A 24180-nucleotide genomic window follows, 5' to 3' on the forward strand; every position below is an offset into this window, starting at 1 on the left:
TGCTGGTCTCATTGGTTCATCATGTGCAAAAAGAGATCTTGTCGGGAGCACTTAAAGGTTAGAGTTACATACTTGGACAAAAATCAGCGTTTGATGGCTAATTTAATTAGTTGAATATTGTATATGTTCTCTATTACAGTCATCAGTCATTATGCTATTCCATGGAGTTGTGAAAACAACAAAGTTACTGATGTGTACTGGTTGTAATTGCTTATTAATTTAGCCTTAATTTGTGTTTGTAATATACAGTCTGGGCCACTCAAGTGCTGGAATATTGCCAGCTGGTCCTGTGATAACACCATCACCACTGTTTCCTTAGACTCGTTATCTGTCTAGCTGTAAATAACCTCCAAAAGGAAATGATGTCTGCTGTAACAATGCATGTTGGAGCTTGTCTACTACTAATGAAACAATCACATTTTAGAAGCTGAGCTGATCAAAGAGCCTTTTAACCACTAAAAATAATCTGCAGCTTGGAGCGAGACCACAAAGTATCCAGTGGCAGAGCGGAACTGGCTGAGGGCGGTGCATGGGTTCCAGATTTACTGTGAAATGCTTTAAGCTGCCTGCATTGGTAACCCTTCCCCTCAGCGGGGAAACCTGTAGTAAACTGCATGGCACTTAGTGAGCAGGTCAAGTTCCAAGTGCCCAGATGTATTCAAACCAGCTGGACGACACCCCTAGACGATAGTATGGTCTAATGCCAAGCAATGCGACCACTCCTCAGAAGATAAGAGAAGCCAAAGCCTTTAGCATTTGTTTTGAAAGCTTTGATGGCTGCTTAAAGTTGAGTCTCCAGCTAAAGATAAGTTTTAATAATACATCAATTATAGCTTTACTGGATAACTATTGTGAAGAACCAGCCTTTGGTGTGGAGCGTTAGAATGACTTTGCTTTTCTGAAAAGAGAACAACTGTACCTTTGGGCGAAATCTCTGTTGGACTGTGATGTATAAGCACTGCCTCTATGCTGTGAACAATACACAGATCAGCTAGAACATTAAAACCACTGACAGTTGAAGTGAATCTTCTGACAGTGGCACCTCTCAGGGGTTGGGATACACGTATTAGGGAGAAGAAAACTGTTCCTGTAGTTATTGTGTTGGATATATGAAAGATGAGTAAGCATAAGGAATTCAGTGACTTTGCCCTGGGCCAAATTGTGATGAACAACTGGATTAGACAACTGCATCAGAGCATTTTCAAAACAGCTGGTTTGGTGGGGTGTTCCCAGTATGCAGTGGTCAGTGCCTACCGAATGTGCTCCAAAGAAGGGCAACCTACAGGATCTTCTACTAATGTCTTGATTCCAGATACCCCAGAACACCTTTAGATGTCTTGCGGAGTCCATATCTCAATGGGTCAGGGCAGTTTTGGTGGCACAAGGGGGATCTACTCAGTATTACACAGATGGTATTAATGTTATGGATGCATCTGTCTTTGTTCTACAAGACATATTGTCATGATGTTTGCCAGGGTTTTAATGTGTCACACAATAAATCATGTACAATATTAGCCCTTTTAAGTGCTTGAACAATACTGGGTGAGGCTCTCTGACTCTGTGCACACAGGTGCACCATCAGCTTTAGTAATTCCTGGACACACCTTATAAATATCTTAGTTATTTCTGTATTACTGCTACTACTACTATATGCATGTTCACAAAAATCAGCTCAATATGATTCATTTCTATAAAGCAGAGAGCTAAACCTTTCCCATAAGGGAAAGCTGATAATAATCTATACACTCTGGGAATCCTGCTGATCCATCTTATCAACAAACAGCTTTTGCCCTTTGCACTGAGGCCTTGTTAGGAAAAGGAAAGTAACTCTCTATTCCTAGGTCCAATGAGGTCAACAGTGTATTAAAACTCCCAAATGATGCCCTCTCTGTATCTCAATGTGAGACAAAGACTGTTATCATGGTCTATATTCGTACTATATTCTTAGGACACTGTATTTAAAAAAAAAAACAGCAAGTGACCAACTCTTAAAAATTAAAATTCCCAACAGGACTAACACTGCATTCCAATCTCCAAAAAGGATTTTTTTAAAAGAAAAGACACAAGCAAATAGAAACAAAACAACACCAAGCATGCAAACAGAATGCAAACTAGATGCAGTAATGAAATAAATAGACTAGACCACATAATGGGATCACACTGGTTTCATTTGCAGGTAGTATGAGGGAACACATGTTTGGCAGATGTGAATACAATGTTTCACCCATTTGCAGCTGAGTCTCCAACTGAGACAACACTGTAAAGTTTTAAACCGGAAAAAGTCTGTATTCAAAATTCCGAATGTGACCAAACACTGTCTTCAAAATCTCGTATGGGGACAAATCTATTCAAAATTCAGAATGTGACCAAACACTGTCTTCAAAATCTTGTATGGGGACAAATCTATTCAAAATTCTGAATGTGACCAAACACTGTCTTCAAAATCTCGTATGGGGACAAATCTATTCAAAATTCTAAATGTGACCAAACACTGTCTTCAAAATCTTGTATGGGGACAAATCTATTCAAAATTCTGAATGTGACCAAACACTGTCTTCAAAATCTTGTGTGGGGACAAATCTATTCAAAATTCTGAATGTGACCAAACACTGTCTTCAAAATCTCGTATGGGGACAAATCTATTCAAAATTCTGAATGTGACCAAACACTGTCTTCAAAATCTCGTATGGGGACAAATCTATTCAAAATTCTGAATGTGACCAAACACTGTCTTCAAAATCTCGTATGGGGACAAATCTATTCAAAATTCTAAATGTGACCAAACACTGTCTTCAAAATCTTGTATGGGGACAAATCTATTCAAAATTCTGAATGTGACCAAACACTGTCTTCAAAATCTCGTATGGGGACAAATCTATTCAAAATTCTAAATGTGACCAAACACTGTCTTCAAAATCTCGTATGGGGACAAATCTATTCAAAATTCTAAATGTGACCAAACACTGTCTTCAAAATCTCGTATGGGGACAAATCTATTCAAAATTCTAAATGGGACCAAACACCGTCTTCAAAATCTCGTATGGGGACAAATCTATTCAAAATTCTAAATGTGACCAAACACCGTCTTCAAAATCTCGTATGGGGACAAATCTATTCAGAATTCTGAATGTGACCAAACACTGTCTTCAAAATCTCGTATGGGGACAAATCTATTCAAAATTCTGAATGTGACCAAACACTGTCTTCAAAATCCCATATGGGGACAAATCTATTCAAAATTCTGAATGTGACCAAACACTGTCTTCAAAATCTCGTATGGGGACAAATCTATTCAAAATTCTAAATGTGACCAAACACTGTCTTCAAAATCTCGTATGGGGACAAATCTATTCAAAATTCTAAATGTGACCAAACACTGTCTTCAAAATCTCGTATGGGGACATATGGGACCAAACACTGTCTTCAAAATCCCATATGGGGACATATGGGACCAAACACTGTCTTCAGAATCTCGTATGGGGACATATGGGACCAAACACTGTCTTCAAAATCCCATATGGGAACAACCCCATTAAAAAATTACCCAAATGGGACCATCACTGTCTTCAAGCCTATATGGGGGACAACTCTGCAAAATTCTGAAAGAGAGAAGCACTACATTTACATCTGCCAGCCGCGTGTTTCCTCCCACTGCCTCTGCAAATGAAACCAGTGTGATCCCATTAAGCGTCCCAGTCTCTTCAGCTTTCTGATGTCTTGTTTGTTTTGTTCCGAGGCTGCTCGCGTCTCCCTACTTCCTGACGTGTTTGGGAAAGGAGGTCTCTCTCTCTCTCTCTCTCTCTCTCTCTCTCTCTCTCTCTCTCTCTCTCTCTCTCTCGCTCTCTCTCTCTCTCTCGGGTGGGTAGTCGTGCTGTGCTGTGGAGTTGAGCGGCTGTCTCGCGGTGGAACTCACTCGGCGGACTGTAGGCAGCGCAGAGCCATGGGCCAGTGCTCTGAGCGCGGCCACTGACAGGATGGCCACCCGGACCGCCGGCGGAGCTCCCGCGGTGCTCTCTCTGTGCTGTTTTCTGCTTCATGCCTCGGGACAGGTGCGTACCACAGTATGTTTTCTCTCCGTGGACCAGGTTTAACAACTTCAGCGGGGAAAAATAAGACACGTATTTGGCTGCTGGCCGGTGCCCGTGATGGGTCACTGAAAGATACGAGCTCGAGCGCTGAACTTCCAGCTGTGTCTGTATAAAACCGAGCTACATAACAGAGCACTTCAGCAGATCCACAAATGAGCTGAATCACTGAGTTTAGGCGTGCTGATCAGCTTCAGGCCAAGTTTGTGAGAAAGGTTTGAGGTTTAAATGTAAAATCCTGCTTATCCTGATTATCACTGAAATTGGTGTAAAGGCTTGATTTTCTTTCTCCAGTAAGGACAGAGAAAGCTTTAAGAAAGAGCTGTTAAATCCAAGTATCTAGTGTGTGTAATGTCCACTCTGAAAAACACATTAAAATAGTGTAGTCCTTTATATAAAGATGCTATACAATCAATAGTAATAGTTAATCAAATCAATTAATAATTAATAATCAATAATAATTGTAATCAATAATAATCAATAAAAATAATTAATCGATTAAAAGTCAAATGGTAAATTTTACGCCAGTGGAGCAGTGACTGTGAATACTCACAAAATCCTCGTATAGAGATTAGAGCCTAATGGATCACAGGACAGGGATGTTGCATTTCTCCTGCCAGATCAGCTAATTCACCATCACTATCACTATCACTATAACATATGTAATTAGACTAGACTATAATGTAATTATTATGTAGGGAAATGCAGTGTAATAGCAGTACCCACTCTCAGGATGCTGAGTTCAAGATGAAGTATATGTCTCTCAACCTGCCCATGATTTAAAAAGCTGTTAAATGAATAAGGGTCTTGTACCGTAGCGTAGGTTAATAGACATGGTCCTTGTGGGAAAGAGACAGCATTAAATGTAAATATAAAACGTGTCATATTATATGAGATTAGTAATAATAGCATTAATAGTGTTAGTGTTGTTTGTCATATTTTCTTTGTTTACTCACTCATGTTAATTCGAATAGGCCAATAAATCAGTGTTTGATGTTTCAATTATTATTATTTTTTTTTAAACATAACTGCTCCACTTTAAGCAGATTTTCTTATCATAAAGCAGGATTATCACAGCTGAAAAGGAGACATACATAACACAAATAGTTGATGGCTCTTCCACTGTCTGAATCACGCCTCACTTAAATAGCTTACACCATAACTCACAGCGAGCTTCTCAGGCTTTCACTTTAATCTTAGCTTAATCTTAGTGTAGCAGCTGAGCTATAATCTGTGTGTTTATGGTAAACTCTATATACTGTATTTGGCTTGTGCTCTTATATGCAGTGTAGTAATATTTAATGACAGGCAGGGGCTTTTTGTGTTTATGACTGTGATTAACCCCTTTAAAAGCCTTTAAAATGTCCCGCTGGTGGGCCAAAAGTGTTATGACAAACTTCTATTACCGAAGAATAGCCCCACCAGTTTGTACAGAAGTCCCGGTAGTTACTGAGTAATGAGCTTTTCTGTGTTAAGGGGTTAAAAGAGTCAATTAACACTGCACATCACCAAAGACTTCCTCACCCCACTCACCTTGTTACATTTAGAACCCTGAACAATTCCTATCTTGTCATATAAGATATTTACACCTTCACATACACCAATTCTGTGCTGTGTATCTTCTGTCTAAGGCTTCTATATTTTGGAATGTAACAGTTGTATATCCGCTTATCCTGTAATACAATATCCATTAACCCTGTAATACAATATTCCTTTAATCCTGTAATATAATATCTCTTTAATCCTGTAATATAATATCTCTTATCCTGTAATATACAGACGTCCCTAAGTGTGTAATGAGCCTTTCTGCATTAAGGGGTTAAAAGAGTCCATTAACACTGCACACCACCTAAGACTTTCTAATCACACTCACCTTTTTACATTTAGAACCCTGAACAGTTCATATGAGACATTTACACCTGCACATACATCAATGTTGGGATTTATATCTTCTACTTCTTCTCTTATCCTGTAATATAATATCTGTTTAATCCTGTAATATAATATTGCCTTTTTACTACCTAATACTGTATGCATACAGTGATCAGCCGTAACACAACCTCCTTGTTTCTACACTCACTGTCTATTTTATCAGCTCCACTTACCCTGTTCTTCAATGGTCAGGACCCCACAGGACAGCCACAGAGCAGGTAATATTTGGGCGGTGGTTCATTCTCAGCACTGCAGTGACACTGACATGGTGGCGGCGTGGTAGTGTGTGTTGTGCTGGTATGAGTGGGTTAGACACAGCAGTGCTGCTGGAGTTTTTAATCACTGTGTCCACTCACTGTGTCCAGGCACTTTTCGGCACTCCTACCTAGTTGGTCCGCCTTATAGATGTAAAGCCAGAGACAGAAGCTCATCTGTTTGTGTTTCTGCACAGTTTGTATTGGTCATCCTCTAGGCCTTCAACATGATGCTGCCCACATGACGCTGTTGACTGAATATTTTTGGTTTTGTGGACTAAACACATGGGGTTTAAACACTCCAGCAGCACTGCTGTGTCTAATCCACTCAGACCAGAGCAACACACACTACTCACATACCACCAACATGTTAGTGTCACTGCAGTGCTGAGAATGACCCACCACCCAACTAGTACCTGCTCTGTGGTGGTCCTGTGGGGTCCTGATCATTGAAAAACAGGGTGAAAGGAGGCTATTAAAGTAAACAGATGGATACAGCCTGTAATTATAGAACTACAAAGTGTTCCTATATGGTGAGTGGAGCTGATCAAAAGGACGGTGAGGGTTATGTTATGGCTGGTTGGTTGTATTTTTGGTGTAGGTGTATATACTCTATATATGTAATGTGTATATGTTGTGTATCTACTTACTGCAAGGGACACTGCACATAAGACTTTCCCTCACCTTCACACCTGTGTTAAGGTGACTGTGATCTGATTTGATTTGCAAGACAGTGCAGATAGCTAATGTTTTGCTTATTTTCAAAGGTTACACAACAAGATGGCCACTTGAACACTCTGCAGAGTTCAGGTATTTATGTGTTTCCACTGATTGCTTGTAAAGCCTGAGCTATGTTCTGTCAGTAAAGGTTTAAAGAAAGATGGGCATTATTTTGTAGCTTTCGTTGCTTGCATTGTAATGTTTCCCATCTAATGATCTCCCCAGCTGTTGTGGCAGGACGTTTAAATCTCATTGAATTGCTATGCAACAACAATAAACTTCTGTCTGAGTAAATGAAGTGTATAGTGCACCATGCCCAAAGCTGATTGCAGGAAAAGTCATTGCAGCAAATGTTGTTTCCGCTGTCAGATGCATCTCACTCTCAACCAGTGCCAAAACCACCATCCCCTCACTTGCAGTTGGAGTAAAACAACTGCAAAGGATGCAGAGCTGCCAACACCAAGGTGTTTGAGCTGACTGTTCCCTGCAGCAAAACTAATGAGACACTTGAGCTCAGTGTAGAGCGAAACACAATGCTCTACTGTGCTCGTAATATAACCTAAACATAAACACATATCAGCGGGGGAGAGAATAGGGGATTCAGCAGCCGTGCCACTCATGGGCTCAGTGTTGGCAGCAGCAGAACTGGAAATGGTACAGATTTAAATTTCTCTCCATGATGCAAATATATCATATGACCTTTAGCACTTCCCTTCACTGCAAGCCTGAGCAGGTCTTTCAGTTAGTTTTATTAGCACTGGATGCTGATCTTCTCTCCAGGATTCCCACTCTGTCCACACCCTCCATTCCTGGCTCAGACAGTGGCACATTCTTCACCTCGTCACTTCTTCACCTTTGGACTCATTTTGCTTCCATTTTTTCTGAATTGGGTTTTTGCCTGTTATATCAGAACCATTGTTTTGTGATGCTATTTGAAAAACCCAGCTGCCAATTATATTGTATGAACGTTTCTATGATAGAATTTAGAGATGGCATATATTTATTAATGTATCGGTATCAGACCAAAATCTGCAGAAGATGCTGGATCAGTGAACAAAAAAAGAATGTATGATCCCATGTTGTAAGAAATCTGGCCTAAAACAGCACACACTCACAGGGTTGCCATGTTGTTAGCTGTGTTGTTAGCTGTATTTCTTCCCAAGTGTTTGGGTAGTTTAAGCATGTGCTTCATGAAGTGCTACAATTAAAATTATCAACCATTAAAGCTTAGTATTTTTTAAAGAGACATTTTGAATCAGTGTAGCTCTTACTTAAGAGTTTGATATCAGCATTGGTTTTAGAATCAAGTTAGCAACAAGTGGTAGCGTGCCTTCTCTAACAGAAATAGTTCCTAATTACACACTAGGCTAGATAAAATGCAGTGATGTTAAGAATGGACTTTCTTTCTCCTTTAAAGTTTCCATTGCAGAGATATGAGGTGTTCTTAGGACGACAACAGTAAACTTCACAAACTTATTTTTGTAGATTACGTCCTTGACACATAAGTCTTCTACACTGGCTGCCGTCCAGTGAGGCCATGCTCTTTATCAGAGTCTATTATTGTAATGCCCCGAAAATTATGATTGGAATCTTGCCCGGATACTGCTTCAGCAAATTGCTGCATGTTGCTATAGGCCGTGTAGGGGCTGACTTACTGCGAGGAACCCAAGCTTTGGTATGACTGAACATGTGCAAGAAAAGCTTGTGGATTACTCAAGTATTAATCTGGGACTGAACCGAGTATGCAGAGTATTTCTGACACCTCAGCACGTTTTGAAGATTTGCAAGCTGTGGTTTGCAGTCCTTATATTGCATTCGCATCGTTTTGTATTTTTTATGTCTGTGATCATATGACAGTGAGACGGGCTTAAAGTATATTCAGATACATAAATAAGCCTAATACCTTGATTTAAATATGGGTTTCAAATAATGAACATGCTTTTTTTGCCAGTGTTTAGAAAGTTTATTTTCAGCTGTCATTTTTTTTTTACTCGAATCCAGTTTTTGTGAAAAGGCTGAAGAAGCTAAAGTGCATATCCAATAATAACACTAGTTTGAGTTCAGAGTAAAGGTCTATTGTGGGGATTTGAGCATTGCAGTAATACACATGAAGTAATACACAGTATATCCTGTGATGACCTGATCATCTACCTTAATTGTGGACAATGCAATGCTTTCTGCTTCATTCTGACTTGACAGTTCTTTAAATGCACAATTATAAAGATAAGTAGTGGCTTAGAAATAGGCTGTGCATGTAATTAGATGTTTCTTGTTGATGTAAATGAAACCAGAAGGAGTCTCTGGTGCTATTAATGAGTGATGGCAGAGAATCATTAGAAAGACGCCACAACGCCTCTTCAGTTGGCTTAAAATAGTAGTTAATTTGACTTTTATTGTCTGTGATAATCAGCAGAGACGCAGCAGATAGTGGTTAGACTGAAACTCACTGGAACATTCCTCAAATTAATCTCAAGCACGTTTCTCAAGGAAGTCAATATACTGTACATTACATGCCAATGGAAATGGTTCAGCAAGATGGGTTAGAGTGTTATATAATATCAAGTTAATTTAGGCAAAATAAATGCTTAAAGCCTGTAAACAGTCCTTTCACTACTAGCACAGACACGGTGTCCTCCCTTGCTAACCACCAATCTTAAATTCTTCCCACCTTAGCTCGCTAAGCTCATGTCAAAATAAGCTCAGCAGGCACAGACAGGGCTGGATTCAGTGTTGGATTGGTGCAGATTTGTGAGCACATGCTCAAACGTGCGAAAGTTGTTCTCACATTACCATAAAAGCTTCATAGTCTGTAATATTTAGAGAGAAGGAGAACGATTCTCAAAGCTCATTACTCTGACCACTGCCCAGACTCATACGCACATGCACACAAGCACACATACACGCTCTAAGTCCCCCAGGGTTTAACACCTGGCCTTGGCAGTTAGAGAGAGGTTAGTTCATTCCGTCCTTTGATCGATCCTGCCTCACTTCCGTGTTTTCTTCTGCCAGGGTTGGCCGAGAGAAGTGTGTCTGTGTGTGTGTATGTCGATTGCTCATGACCTTGGTTGGCACTCATCATCCACTCCCTCTTCTGGCAGTCACGAATAGTGAAACTTAATACTCGGTACGGATGTAACTGCTTCAGGTTATGTGAGTTATGGATAGCCGGCCTGTCTGTTGCTCAGATTCAGCTCAACTCAAAAAGGCAACAAGTAGCCCAGGACACCTGCGTGGTAGCATTGTTTCTGAGTATGTGAATCTACAGTGCGAGGAACGTTTTTTTTTTTTAATTAATTAATTGCTCAAGTCACTGTGCTATTACAATAAGAGCATAATGATTCATAATGATTGTGGAGTGTTTTGTAAATGTACCAAAAGAAATATTGAAATATCCCTAGTATTTCCCTTTGTTATTACACTTGCAATTGAGCTCTTGTGTGTCCTCTCTCCGTCAATGGTCCTTGAGATGTTTATACAGCTTGATTGGAGTCCACCTGTGCCTGATTTATTCATTAAAATTAATTACAAAAGACACATACTTTTCTGTATGAAGTCTTGCTGTAAGACCTGCAAGACATTATTGTGTCAAGGCAAAGATCTTTGAAAGTGCATTGAAAGTATTCAGAAGCATGGTAGTGCCCATCATTCTCTAATGGAAACCACCAATGGTCGTCCTAGATCTGGCCAACCTGGCAACCAAGAATAGTGACCTAACTGGTCACTATGAACTAGAACCATAGTTCCTTTGCGGAGAAGGATGAACCTTACAGAAGGACAACCATCAGTACAGCACTCCAACCCACTCCAATCAGAACCTTTATGGTAGAGTGGCCAGACAGAAGCCATTCCTCACTAAAAGGCACATGACAGCCCACTGGGAGTTTGCCAAAAGGCACTGGAACGAATCTCAAACCATGAAAGTAAAATCCTCTGATCTTCAGAAAACTGCACTGTTTGGCCACAATTGCCAATGGCATGTGTAGAGAAAACCAAGCACCCAGCATCACCTCATTAATACTGTCCCTACAGTAAAACCTGGTATTTCTGCAACACAAACTGGGAGACTATTTGGTTTAAAGGGAAAGATGGATGCAGAAAAATAAAGGCTAAAGCAATTATATGTAAAAACCCTTTTCCAGAGTATCAGGCTGGGGTGAAGGTTTGCCATGACCCCAAAAAGACAGCCAAGAAAACAGAGGAGTGGCTTCAGGAAAACGTAGTCTACACTATATGTCCAAGTGTTTGTGTACACCTCTAATGAATAGATTCAGCTACTTTAAGTTGTACCCATTGCTGACACAGTGTGTGTAATTTTAAAAGACAAAATAATTATTAGGTGTCCCAATATTTTTGTTAATATATAGTGTACATAATGTAGTTTATTATTGTGGAAATTAATCATTTACAATTAAGTAAATGAAGTCTTTTTGGTGCATTGCGTTGAATTAGGGACATGATCAAGTCCAGTTGGTTAAGTAAAACATAAAGAGATGCAAATGACTGGATTCTAAGTTCAGTGGGCACTGGTTACAGTTAAAGCGAAGAAAAACAAATTTTAATAGTAGCTGGTCTTGTGAAACAATGTCCAATCACGTACTTGAGAAACACACCAATACTTTAAATCAAATACATTCAACACACTACTTTTTGCTCAGGTAATTGAAATGTAGTCTAATATTCTATACACATGAACAGCTGGTCCATGCCACTGGCGGTCATTCCACACTTTTCTGCAGCACAGCTTTTCTTAAAAGCTTTGCTTCTGTCATCCGGATACAGATCAGTCATTTTACTAGCGGCCTCCTGCTCTCCTGAGCCTTGCTGGAGGGCCTGCTGACTTCTCAAACCCACTCAGGTTTGTAGGAGAGTAATACACTTCAGATGTGCAGCACATATTGAGCACAACCAGTTTCTGTCCCCAATAAAAAGCTGCCAGGAATTCAGCTGATAGGACCCAAATGCTGTATAAAGTGCCGCTGCACCAAAGCCAGGCTTAAGGATGTGATTACTGTTACTGGCTGCCTGATCCACATTAGCTTTATGAGAGAATGTTCTTTTACATAGGATTTACCTCAAGCCAGAGTAATTAGCTGCTCCTGCTACCATGTTGTAGTCTTCTGAAAGCATGCTGGAACAACTTCCTCTAGCAATTTGTGTCAGTTTAGAGACAATTTCTAGACAAAATATCTTGTGTATTTATTTGTTGTCTAAGTTCATTGTTGCTTGTAATATTTTCAAAAATAAATTTCACCTTTTGTATATTCCCAACACAGAAATAGACCCAGGAGCTGTGGGATCCTTGTTTGGTTGACACATTTGTTGTGTGACTCAACAGAGCAGATGCTCTAAACCCGCTTTGCCGCAGCGCTGCAGTCATTAGCATGACTGAGCAGAACAGGGTCCTGACCCTCTACACTCAAACGGAGTGAGAGCAAAAGCACAAAGTGAGGGACAGACAGGGAAAAATGAGAGAGCTAATAAGACCTCCTCTTGCTGCACCTCTGGTACAGGAAAAATGCCAGCTTTCATCATTTCATTTTTACCTAGATGCATTATTCATGAGACAGATCATATTTATCGCATTAAACAAAATGGTCATGTTAAACCTCCTTCTACAGAGACTAAAGCGAAGGTCCTGAAACTGTGACAGAAATCGCCTCTGCAAAAACATTTGCATGCTCTCATGTGTCTATGCGTTGTGTGTGTGCCTGTTTGTTCCCTCAGGCCCTCTGTCCTGCTCTGAGGGATTCACAGAGCTGGGCTATTATAACGGCTCCCTGTCACAAACAGACTCAGGCTTTCCCTGTTTGAAATGGACTGAATTTCCTGACTATATGCAACAGTACCCAGGGAGAGGGCTCGGCGATCACAGCTACTGCAGAAACCCTGACCGCGAGGCCAACCCTTGGTGCTTCTTTAGACAGCGTTCTGGAGCCATTGGCTGGGCCTTCTGCGACTGCCACCAAGGTAGGGGGCTCTGCCTTGATCACTTTTATAGAGTTTCATACTCAATTTAACTGCAGCCATCAGACCCAGTCTAACCTCAGCCATTAACTCCAGCCTCACTTCAGCCACTGGCAGCAGTCCTACCTTAGCTATTGAACTTAATCTAACCTTGGTTTCCAAATTCAGTCTAACCTCAGCCATCAAATCCAGTCTAACCTCAACTTGCAGTCCCAGTCTAACATCAGTTCTCAAACCCAGCCTAACCTCAGCTAGCAAACCCATCTTATCTCAGCGATTAACTCAGTCTAACTTCAGCCATGAAATCCAGTTCACTATTAGGTATCAAGCCCTGTCCTCAGCTATCAAACATGATCTAACATCAGCTATCAAACCTATCCTAACATCAGCTATCAAACCTAGTCTAACATCAGCTATTAAACAAGAGCTAACATCAGGTATTATACCCTGTCTAACCTCAGCTATTACCCTGTCTAACATCAGCTATCAAACAAGTCTAACATCAGCTATCAAACCCAGTGTAACGTCAGATATCAAACCCAGTCTAACATCAGCTATCAAACCCAGTGTAACTTCAGATATCAAACCTAGCCTAACATCAGCTATTAAACCTAGTCTAACATCAGCTATTAAACAAGATCTAACATCAGGTATTATACCCTGTCTAACATCAGATTTCCAACCTAGTCTAACATCAGCTATCAAACCCAGTGTAACATCAGATATCAAACCTAGCCTAACATCAGCTATTAAACCTAGTCTAACATCAGCTATTAAACAAGATCTAACATCAGGTATTATACCCTGTCTAACATCAGATTTCCAACCTAGTCTAACATCAGATATCAAACCCAGTCTAACATCAGATATCAAATCTAGTATATAAATTAGATTTATATTATAAAACCTTTTGGATATCACTGTTTTCTTTAACTGCTGCAATCTTAGCTCATCTGACTTACAGATCTTTTATGATATTACAATTTTAGTCTAACCCCAGAGTGGCAGTGTTGAAAGTATGTCTGTTAGCAAATGACCATTTTACTCTCAGCCAGTTGGCCAAGGACTCTGTTTGTCCTCTCCTTTTATTGTAGACTATCTGTCTCTCCATCAGGAGATGACACTCTCTTTGGTTCTATCCATCTGCCAAGCTTTTGTGCTTGCCTGCATGTTATATGTATACATGTATATGTGTGTGTATGTGTGTCCCTCTGTCTTCCTCTGGGATGAAGTATCCATTAGCCGTTTACCTGCCTTTGTGCTGATCTCTCATCACTTTCCTGTATGTGCCGCCCAGGGCAGTGCTGGTGTTGAAAACTGTTTGCCTCCTCTGTGTTTGCTGTGATTATCTCTGTCTGCCTCAGTCTACCTTTCCCTTTCAGAGTAATAACATTTTTCTCAACTGAAGACTCAGGGGATAAGTGTGTGCGTGTGTGTGTGTGTGTGTACACTTGTCCATATGCTGCATGTTGCTTAGCACTAAGCTACAAGTAAAGACACTCTCCTTTGCAGTTCTGCAGCTGTAATGATAGAGCGGATTTTGCTGATGATGCATCTCTAGTTTTTGTTTGGCTGTCATCCGAGAAAAACTGACTGTTTGTTAAATTGGCAAAATGTTTGTTTAAATGATTCTGTGCAGGTGCAGCCAGGCTTATTGGAGGCCAGTCGAACAAGAGCGGTCGACTGGAGGTGTACCTGAATAGCCAGTGGGGAACAGTATGTGACACACACCTGACCGATCGAGATGCGAGTGTCATCTGCCGACAGCTTGGGCTTGGGTAAGACTTTCAGTCCTAGGGCTTTGTTTGTGTGTGCATGACACTGTTGTATCCAAATTCCTTTATGGTTTATGTTTTTACACCTATATATTGAAACTCAACTGAGCTTCAGTTGTGTTAACACTTCATGAAGAAACCTAACAAGAGAAATGGCTTAAAAGATGTATGAGAGCCTTTATGTATGTATGTTTACTGCTATTGTTCTTCCTGTTGCCATGTACAGCAGTCACTGATAAACATGTAAGACACCGATCAGCCATAACATTTGTACAGGTGAAGTGACAGTGTGTATAGGGAAATAGAACGTGTTCACAGTGTTGATAGACACACATATTTTGAGGAGTTTTGCTGTAAAGATACCATTTCAGAAACAGAAGGATTTTCCACAACGGCAACCATATGTTTTACACCATGTCCGTGTCTCAAAGGGACATACACAGCATACACAGCCTTAACAAAACAGAGGTGAGTCTAATGACATGAATAGCAATGAGCGGGAGGAGCCAGGACAGAGTTAAGGGAGAGCAGAGGCAGGAGGAGGTGGAGCCAGAACAAGGAATCCATGACACTTGACCTGTGGGAGAGATGTGTTTTAACATGTCTGTTGTTGCACAGGGAAATTGGCACTGCCCTCCAGCACTCCTACTTTGGACCAGGTTCTGGACTGTTCCATTACGAACGCCTTGGCTGCCGTGGCAACGAGAACTCTTTACTAGAGTGCAAAAGTAGGAAATTTGTCTCTGGTGATTGTAACCATGGAAATGAAGCTGGAGTGGTGTGTGCACCACCTGAGGGTGAGGCTACTTTCTTTATTCTGATTAAATAATGTTCACCAATGGCCTCTTCTATAAAGTAATGTTTCACTAAGGATGGTTGCGGTAGTACATGTGAGCACAACAGGAGTTTTAAACAAATTTTGTATGTTGTGCTATTTATATATATGTTATGCATTATTTTTATATGCATATTATGCATGATTATGACACTTACAATTTATATTAGAACAATTTGCAGCTGTGGGAATGGTTGTCTCATGCTGTGTCATGAATTTATCAGTCACTATGTGTGTTAGCATTTAGCACTGTTAGCTGTATTACATGTTTTTCTCTGCAGATCCAATGCTTTGCTTTGCTTAACCTTAGTGACTTACCTGCTGAAATCGTTTCTTGTTCATGTTGTTTTTGCCCATAGTACAAGTGTGGGTGGAGTAATGGGGTGTTGAGGAAATGGAGTGGAGTAATGGGGCATTGAGGAGATGGGGTGGTGTAATATGCTATTGAAGAGATGGATTGGGGTATTAGGGCATTAAGAATATAGGGGTGGAGTAATGTGGTGGGGTAATGGGGTAGTGAGGAGATGGGATGGAGTAATAGGATGTTGAGAAGTGTCTTATGCAGTGACTTATACAGAAGCAGAGTGATGATGTATGATTTTATATTGTTTTGAATTCTGCTTTAGTACTTTTGTACTTTAAAACCCTATGAATGTTATAGTCACTGTACAATGTACTGTATAGTACTGTAAAAATATATTTACGCTTTACCTGTGTATACTAGGTCCTATTCAGAAGGTTGGGAAATCACTTTTAGGCTCCCACTAGCGTCCCTTAGCGTCGAAACATCTCAGATCAGTAACAGTAAAACCGAACATCACATGCTGTATTATCTTTTTCATTCTAGTCACACATGTCTATGTGTGTGAGTATTTTAGACTAGTGACAGAATGTCAGACACATGTCTGTGTGCATGTTTGTAGAGACTGAGGCAATTGGAAACACAAGCAGATATATTTAGAGAGAGCCTGGAATGTTTCACAGAAACATTAGGCGACAGAGAGAAACCAGAGAGGTCTGAGGTCTTTTCTGAGAAGCATCATTTGCACCCCAACATGCAAACATACAGAACTGTTTAGAGGACTCAATATAGCACACGCTTTAAAGTGGGTCTCGTATCTTGCATCTATGGCACTTGCATCTGTGCTCTTCAGCCTGTGCAAGTGTATGCCCCATAGATGACCATTCTGTATACAAAAGAACCATACATCTATTCACATTTCTGTGTAGATTAAGATCTTGCACTCATGTGATGTTTATTGAAAAGGATTTTTTGCCCACTCTCTGTTTTTAGGCAATGGCACCCCCTTGAGGCTGGTTGGAGGGCTGGAAGAATTTGAGGGACGAGTGGAAGTGTATCATAATGGCAAATGGGGCACTATCTGTGATGACCAATGGGATGATATTGATGCTGAGGTGGTCTGCAGACAGCTGGGACTTGGGTAAGAAGCACTACTGGTACATGTGGAAGTGGATTCCTAAATTAACACTTTGTATAACTAATCATTTTTTACTGTTCAGCTGTTCCATTAGCTGTTGAATAATTAAAAAGGCTGCAGGTACACATTTTAGTGAACCCACATAGTCATGGGTCTGTGAAATACATGTATGAATCATTTAACTGTAACATTACAATATTATATTATGTTTTGACTAACACCTTAACTTCCATAGATCCACTGAAAGAATCACATTTCTGCTGATCACTCTTGTAGCACTGCTCATTTTACAGTGTTTGTTATGTAGTTACTGAATAACGACATGATGCAAACATCAGTGATGTTGTGAGATTCCCTTTTAGATGTACCATAGGAGAGACCTGGCTCTTTCCCACTCTCTCATACACACACACACACACACACACACACACACACACACACACACACACACACACACACGCACACACACACACAATAAGTTAGAGAGAACGTTATCAATATATATGAAGTGGAGGAGGATGAGTGCATGAATTTTTCATGTGTTTGGGCTCGTGTTATGTTAAATGAACATGCGGATGGACAGAGAAAGCGAGCCTCCTCATTCTTCTGCCCCTCAGACACATACACACACATAATGCAATACAATGCAATACAAATACAACACCTCAGTTTTCTTATATCACCTTAAATTTTGTCTTTTTCATCAAGTAGTTTGTTTATGGCTTAATCTGGCGCTGAATGCATTCATTGTAGAAATAAATTATATGAATATCACCCTTTATTGTGAGTTACGTTTACTGTACAACTGTGTGTGTTTGTGTGTGTAATGGGTTTTTCAGTGGTGTGCCAAAAGCATGGACATGGTCTCATTTTGGCCAGGGCTCTGGGCCTATTCTGCTGGATGGGGTACAGTGCACAGGAAATGAGCTTTCTTTGGAGGAGTGTCCTCATATGCCCTGGGGGCAGCACAACTGTGACCACATGGAGGACGCTGGAGTGTCCTGCAACCCGTACACAGGTGAACAGCCCAAACACATCACAAATATGTTTACGTGGTGAGAGTGTGGTCAAGTCAAAAAATTCATAATCACTAATCACTATTAAAATGTCATTACATCTTTTATTTTTTGTCTTTCTTTAATGCGTCCATGACTCCACAACATATACTATAGCAAAATATTACCAAATAATTCATGGTTGCTACAGCATTAGGACTAATACATGATTAATAAACCTACATTAAAGTTACTGTGTTTTTCTTTTGACTGCAAAGATAGACTAGTGGACAAGTAGTTCCCAGAGTTACATGTGGCGGCTTGCTTTTTTTTACTGCACAATTTGCTATTATTCCTGTTCTAACACACCAGATTCATTCAGCTAATTTGGAAGTCCTTTATGTGCTGCAGTACAAATATAAGGTCACTGTTATATAAAAACGTTTGCGTTTTTCATTTTCGACATAATTTGGACATTTGACATAATGTTTTACAATGTAAGTGGCCCAATATGGTTCCAAAATGACAAACACAGCTGAAACTGTGCAGGGTGGTTTGTTCTGGCCAGTGGCCTAAAAATAACTGTACAACATAAATACTTATGTGGATTACAGACTGATATACATGTAACATAAACACACATTAGATTAAAAGAGATACCTTTATTAATTTGTCTGACACACGGCTAAATGAAGAGCATGGTAATAAAGCAGAGGGATCAATCTCTGCATACAGATGGTGTACTGCGTCTGGTGGGAGCAGATGGACCCTGGGAGGGACGCCTGGAAGTCTATCACTCTGGAGAGTGGGGCACGGTGTGTGATGACAACTGGACTGAGCGTCATGCCCAAGTGGTGTGTCGGCAACTTGGCTACAGGTATGCATGGAGTCTTTTGGCTGGCTTCAGTCTAAAGAGATCCCAATGCAGTGGTCTGCAACCTCACCTACTGTAGCTAATGTATGTGTTCAGGAGATTTGATAGGCCAGGCTCGGCAAACCAGATGTCCTTATGAGAGGAATAAAGAGTGAACTATCGCCCATATGTAAGACCACAGTCCAGTTTCGCACTCTACATTTAGATACAGAATGTGACAGGAATGTTTTAGTGTTGTTACCTAACCTGTGACCATAGCAAGTATTAAATAGAGGTAATAGACAGTTTTAAGGTCATTTATTAAGACTACCTTTAACCCCGTAAACGATTGTTTTACACATTTTAATAGTGATACACTCTTAAAAAAAGGACTGTATGTAGTACTGACCTCTGAATATGGGATTTGTATTGTACATCAAGCTAAACAAATAAATGTAGGGTCTTTATATTTAAGCAACAAAAACCCATCTTCTGCTTCAGATTAAAATAAGAAGACTAACAATGGAGTTGTTTGTCCAGCAAAGGGCGTGCTGAGGTGGCTCCAGATGGTGCATATGAGGAGGGCACGGGGATGATCCTGCTGGATGAAGTGAAATGTGAGGGGGGCGAGAGCTCCCTGCTGGAATGTGAGCATGCAGAGTGGGGGCGTCACGACTGCTCCCACACTGAGGACGTGGGCATACGCTGTGAGAGAGCGGTCGACACTAATGACATACCTGCCGTTCCTCCAGTCTCAGGTAGCGTGTAATTTATTATGTCTACCTTACAAATGACAAGGCCAAGAATTAGTTAATGCCCTTCTGAAGCCTGTACTCTCTCTGTCACCTCATCTCATTACTCTGTTTTGAACCGTAGTGAAGTTCACACTTAGCCTCACTACTTTCTTGATCATGTTTTAGTTGTAAAATTGTTTTCCGGACTATGAAGTTGGTCAGAATAGTCTGAACTATACAAAACTGTTGCATTTCTTCCGCCACATTTGCAGGTCCTCTGGTGCGGCTGGTGGCTGGGGAAAGTCGAAAAGAGGGCAGAGTGGAAGTCTTCATTAACGGCCACTGGGGAAGTGTGTGTGATGATGGCTGGAATGATATCAGTGCTGGTGTAGTCTGCAGGCAGCTGGGCTTTGTGTGAGTAGCTGATTTCTATTCGTAATGTGGCACAAAGCAACAAGGACTAGAGGCAATTTATGTCAAATCATGAGAGGGTTTAACCCCTTGAACCCCAGCTTTATTTTTACATTTATTTTGAGAACACCTATTCAGTAAATACAAATTATTCAATAATTAGTAATTATTCACATACTAATAATTATTCAGTTATGACTAATTATTCAATAATCACAGATTATTCTGTACCTACCAACTATAAAGAAGCTTAAAGTTATTTAATACAAAATAATTATTCCATTCCTACTTCTTATTTAATGTCCACTAACTATTCAATAAGTAATACATATTCAAAATCTACTGTGTAATTAATGTGTAACTTCATTTGAAGTATGTGTCCACACGCAGGTCTTTGGGGTTGAAAGGGTTAATATATAATCATGGCAAATGTCCTGTGTACTGTTTTAGTTTTTTGACCTATCTATGCCCTAACTATCACATAAGTGTTAGAAATAGCTCATATCTTTCTGGGTCTCCAGTTCTTTAGTATATTTATAATATTTCAGGTGTAATATTGTGTTCTTTCTGTATTTCCATTTATTAATGGTTCCATGTTTCTCCGCTGTCAGTGGAGTGTCTAAGGCACGTTCCATGGCCTATTTTGGGGAGGGCCATGGTCCAATCCACCTGGACAATGTGAGGTGTGTCGGCACAGAGTCGTCTTTGGGGGAGTGTCCGGCTGAGGGGCCAAATGCACATGACTGCAGACACAGTGAAGATGCAGGGGTCATCTGTGACTACGTCTCACAGCCAGCAGATGACAGCGCCATGGCAATGCAGTCATGTGGCCTCAGGCCCAACACACAGCGTCGCAGGAGGAGGATCATCGGAGGCGACAAGTCGCTAAGGTAGCTGACCCTTGCTGAGCAGTATGTAGAAGAGTTTAAGAAAGAAAACAATGCTAATGAACCCAGCCATATATGGCAAGAGACTTCATGTTTATGATTAAGGAAGTTTGTGAGTGTGAGTTCCTGATAACAGAGACTTGCTGAGCTGGGAAGATGAGATCTACTGGCTTCTTAAGCAAGTGCATGGTGTATAGCTCAGCTGGACCCCTGAAATCTGATGCAACTTTGAATACAAAGGACTATACTCATGGTGCAGAGCTTATTATCATTATTACAGTCTGAATTCTTCAGAGTCATACGTTCTTGTTGTATAGGGGCGACTGGCCATGGCAGGTGTCTCTGTGGCTGAGGTCTCAGTCCAAAAGGAATCATCCACTGTGTGGAGCTACACTCATTAACTCCTGCTGGGTCGTCACTGCTGCTCACTGCTTTAAGAGGTGAGAGGGGGACATCTAGTGGTTCTGCATGGAAATATCCTGACAACATTTAGTCTACCAGCAGTGGTGGTTTGGGTCTCCAACCAAAAGGGGAACCTTGCTTTGCACATTTTAGTGTATTCCTTAGATAGTTTGTATCATTTTATGCTGACTACATCAACATCACACCAATCTCTTCCTCTCTCACAGGTTTGGCACTGATCCCTCTCGCTACATTCTGCGGTTAGGAGATTACCACACGGAGGAGAGGGATGACTTTGAGCGCACTCTGTCTCCTGAACGTATTGTGATTCACAGGAAGTACCACAGCCAGGGTTGGGAGTATGATATCGCTTTGCTGAGGCTGAAGGGCACAGATGGGAACTGTGTGTCCTTTAACCCTCACACTAACGCTGCCTGCCTTCCTGCTCAGAGTGCCAAGAAAGCCAAGAGACCTGCTGCTTGTGTCATCACTGGCTGGGGAGTTACAGGTACGAGAGCTGGCTTCATTCTTTCACATACTTGCATTTATGAGCTCTGACTTAAAACGCTTATCTTGGTGGTACACTCTAAAGACAAATGGGTCTGTATAGTACTGAAAAAGGGTTTCTTGGGAGTAGTGGAACTGTTTTTTAAAACATTCTGTATTGAACTACTATAAGAAGTTCTCCCCAGTGCAAATAACCTTTTAACCAGTAACAAATTATCATAGTTCCAATCCATTTACTGTGCCCTTGAAGAACCATTTTTTTGTGTGCCATTAGAGCCAATAACTCAACTTTTACGCTCCATGTATAATTTGTTAACCATCCTCTAGCTCTTCATAAGCACTGTGCACTAATATCCAGAAAGCAGTGGATGGACTGAGAAACCACATCAGTGCAGTAACAGATTTAGTAACAGAATTATAAATCTATAGTGCATCAATATGATAGATGTACCATATAAAATGGACAATAGGTATGTGGTAGCCAATAGAAGCTGGCAGCTCAGTGCACTCTTCACTCTCTTTATTTCTTTCAGACTCAGAGTACTCTCGGACCTTGCTGCAGGCCTGGCTTCCACTGCTGCCTTCCTGGAAGTGTAAGAAACGCTACGGCAGCCGCTTCACTGGCCGCATGCTGTGTGCTGGCAGCCTGTCAAATCGCCGTCGTGTGGACAGTTGCCAGGGAGACAGTGGAGGCCCGCTGGTGTGCCAAGGCGCAAGTGGGCGCTGGACGCTAACCGGAGTCATTTCCTGGGGTCACGGCTGCGGTGACCCCAGTTATCCTGGGGTATACACTCGTGTCAGCAGATTCTTAAAGTGGATTGAGAAGGTCACTCAGGCTCCTTCTTAAGTCTGGGGTTACGATGTTGCTATGGCTTATTCATTGTTAATGTACAGAACTTAAAGTATGTGATGCCTTTGGGGGGGGGGGTTATGGCTACACTGTGGTTCACGGTCAGGAGAGATGACCTTTTATTTTGCACATTCTACAGCTCATATCATCCCATTTTTTTATTTGTTACTATTTCTACTCTGCTGTACTTGAAGAGAAGGCCATGAGGAAAGGGGAAGTCGTATATCTCAACCATGTGATTGACAATACTGAGGGGACATCACACTGAATGAGCAGAATGCTTAAGGCTGATTTAGCCTTGTTTAAAAAGACTGTATATACAGGCTGTGTACATACTGTAAACCCATGTTGCACTAAACTGCATGCCATATTAGTGGAACATTTGCAGGTGTTCTTTGAGTTTTACATTTATTTTATATGAATCTCAGTATTTGTGGTCAACAGGCTTCATGTTTCTGTGTTAAGAGTGGTTGCTGCATCAGTTCACCTACATTCCAGGAGAGCAGGCACACTTCATTGGTCCTCAGGCCTCATATTATGATTCCTACTCGTTTTAGAGCTTACATTAGATATACCATGGAATAAGGATTTAGAAGTACATAGATTGTAAATAAATAAATGTACATAACTGTGGACCAATATGAGCCTGTGGGGGAAAAGAAAAACATGAATGTAGTGTAAAAAAAAAAACTAGGTGGTGTAATGACACTGCATTATATCAAATCTGTTTACATTTTACTTGACAAATTTACCAGGTTAAATTGGTTTCAAGCAGCTGAACTCATATTACTGTGTAGCATGATGAAGCACATGAAGACCAACCCTTATTCGCAAGCATAGACATCTTGTGCCCAACATAAAACCGCTCTTCTGCAGTCCTGAGAAAGACCTAAGGTCCACGTGTAATTACAATAGAGAAGGTAGGGAAATGAAGGGGAGAACCGTCATCCAGTGATATTGCACCAGGATTGTGCTGGAAAGCAGGCTGTACTGTATTATGTTATCATTCTTTGTTGCAATGCAAAACTGTTTCTGTTGCCAAATGACGATTTTGAATTATAGTATTTATTTAAGTGACATGTCAGTAGCAACTTTACTGTTATACAAACATGGGACATAAATCCTGTTTCTGTGAAACTGCTCCTTGGTCAGTGTATTTTGTTGTACAATGCAATTGGTCTTATTTTATTTAATGCAAATACACTATATGTCCAAATACTTGTGGACACCCCTTCTGATGAATGCATTCCGCTACTTTACATTGCACCCACTGCTGACACAGATGTGCAAATGACACATTGAGCTGGAATGATGGTGAGTTGGGGATAAGTTGGTAATCATTCCACATCCTGACCTGACTAACGCTCTTGTCACTGAATGATGCAATTAAATCTTCACAGCAATGCTCTAGATTCTAGCAGAAAGCCTTTTCTGGACAGTAAGAGACAGTTACTCTAACAAAAGCAGGATTAACTCTTAATATATATATATATATATATATATATATATATATATATATATATATATATATATTAGA

General features: G+C 40.7%; 1 protein-coding gene across 1 annotated transcript; it reads left to right on the forward strand.

Annotated features, from left to right (window-relative positions):
• On the forward strand, window positions 1-23798 carry LOC140554876 (neurotrypsin). Its single transcript, XM_072678320.1, has 14 exons — window positions 1-4049; window positions 7039-7081; window positions 12716-12958; window positions 14595-14733; window positions 15349-15527; window positions 16860-17007; window positions 17844-18022; window positions 18735-18876; window positions 19393-19610; window positions 19859-20000; window positions 20609-20887; window positions 21202-21324; window positions 21514-21794; window positions 22327-23798. The coding sequence occupies exons 1-14, from the start codon at window positions 3975-3977 to the stop codon at window positions 22638-22640; spliced, it is 2505 nt and encodes an 834-aa protein (XP_072534421.1). The 5' UTR covers window positions 1-3974; the 3' UTR covers window positions 22641-23798.
• Window positions 23799-24180: the final 382 nt, after the last annotated feature.

The sequence above is a fragment of the Salminus brasiliensis genome, chromosome 4 (genome assembly GCF_030463535.1).
Source record: "Salminus brasiliensis chromosome 4, fSalBra1.hap2, whole genome shotgun sequence".
NCBI lineage: Eukaryota > Metazoa > Chordata > Actinopteri > Characiformes > Bryconidae > Salminus > Salminus brasiliensis.

Bases quoted from the DNA above. Each gene is read 5' to 3' on its own strand.
- LOC140554876 (XM_072678320.1), top strand. From the start codon at position 3,975: ATGGCCACCCGGACCGCCGGCGGAGCTCCCGCGGTGCTCTCTCTGTGC. The intron at 12,959-14,594 runs GTAGGGGGCTCT...GATTCTGTGCAG, and splicing joins CTTCTGCGACTGCCACCAAG to GTGCAGCCAGGCTTATTGGA. The intron at 17,008-17,843 runs GTAAGAAGCACT...TGGGTTTTTCAG, and splicing joins TGCAGACAGCTGGGACTTGG to TGGTGTGCCAAAAGCATGGA.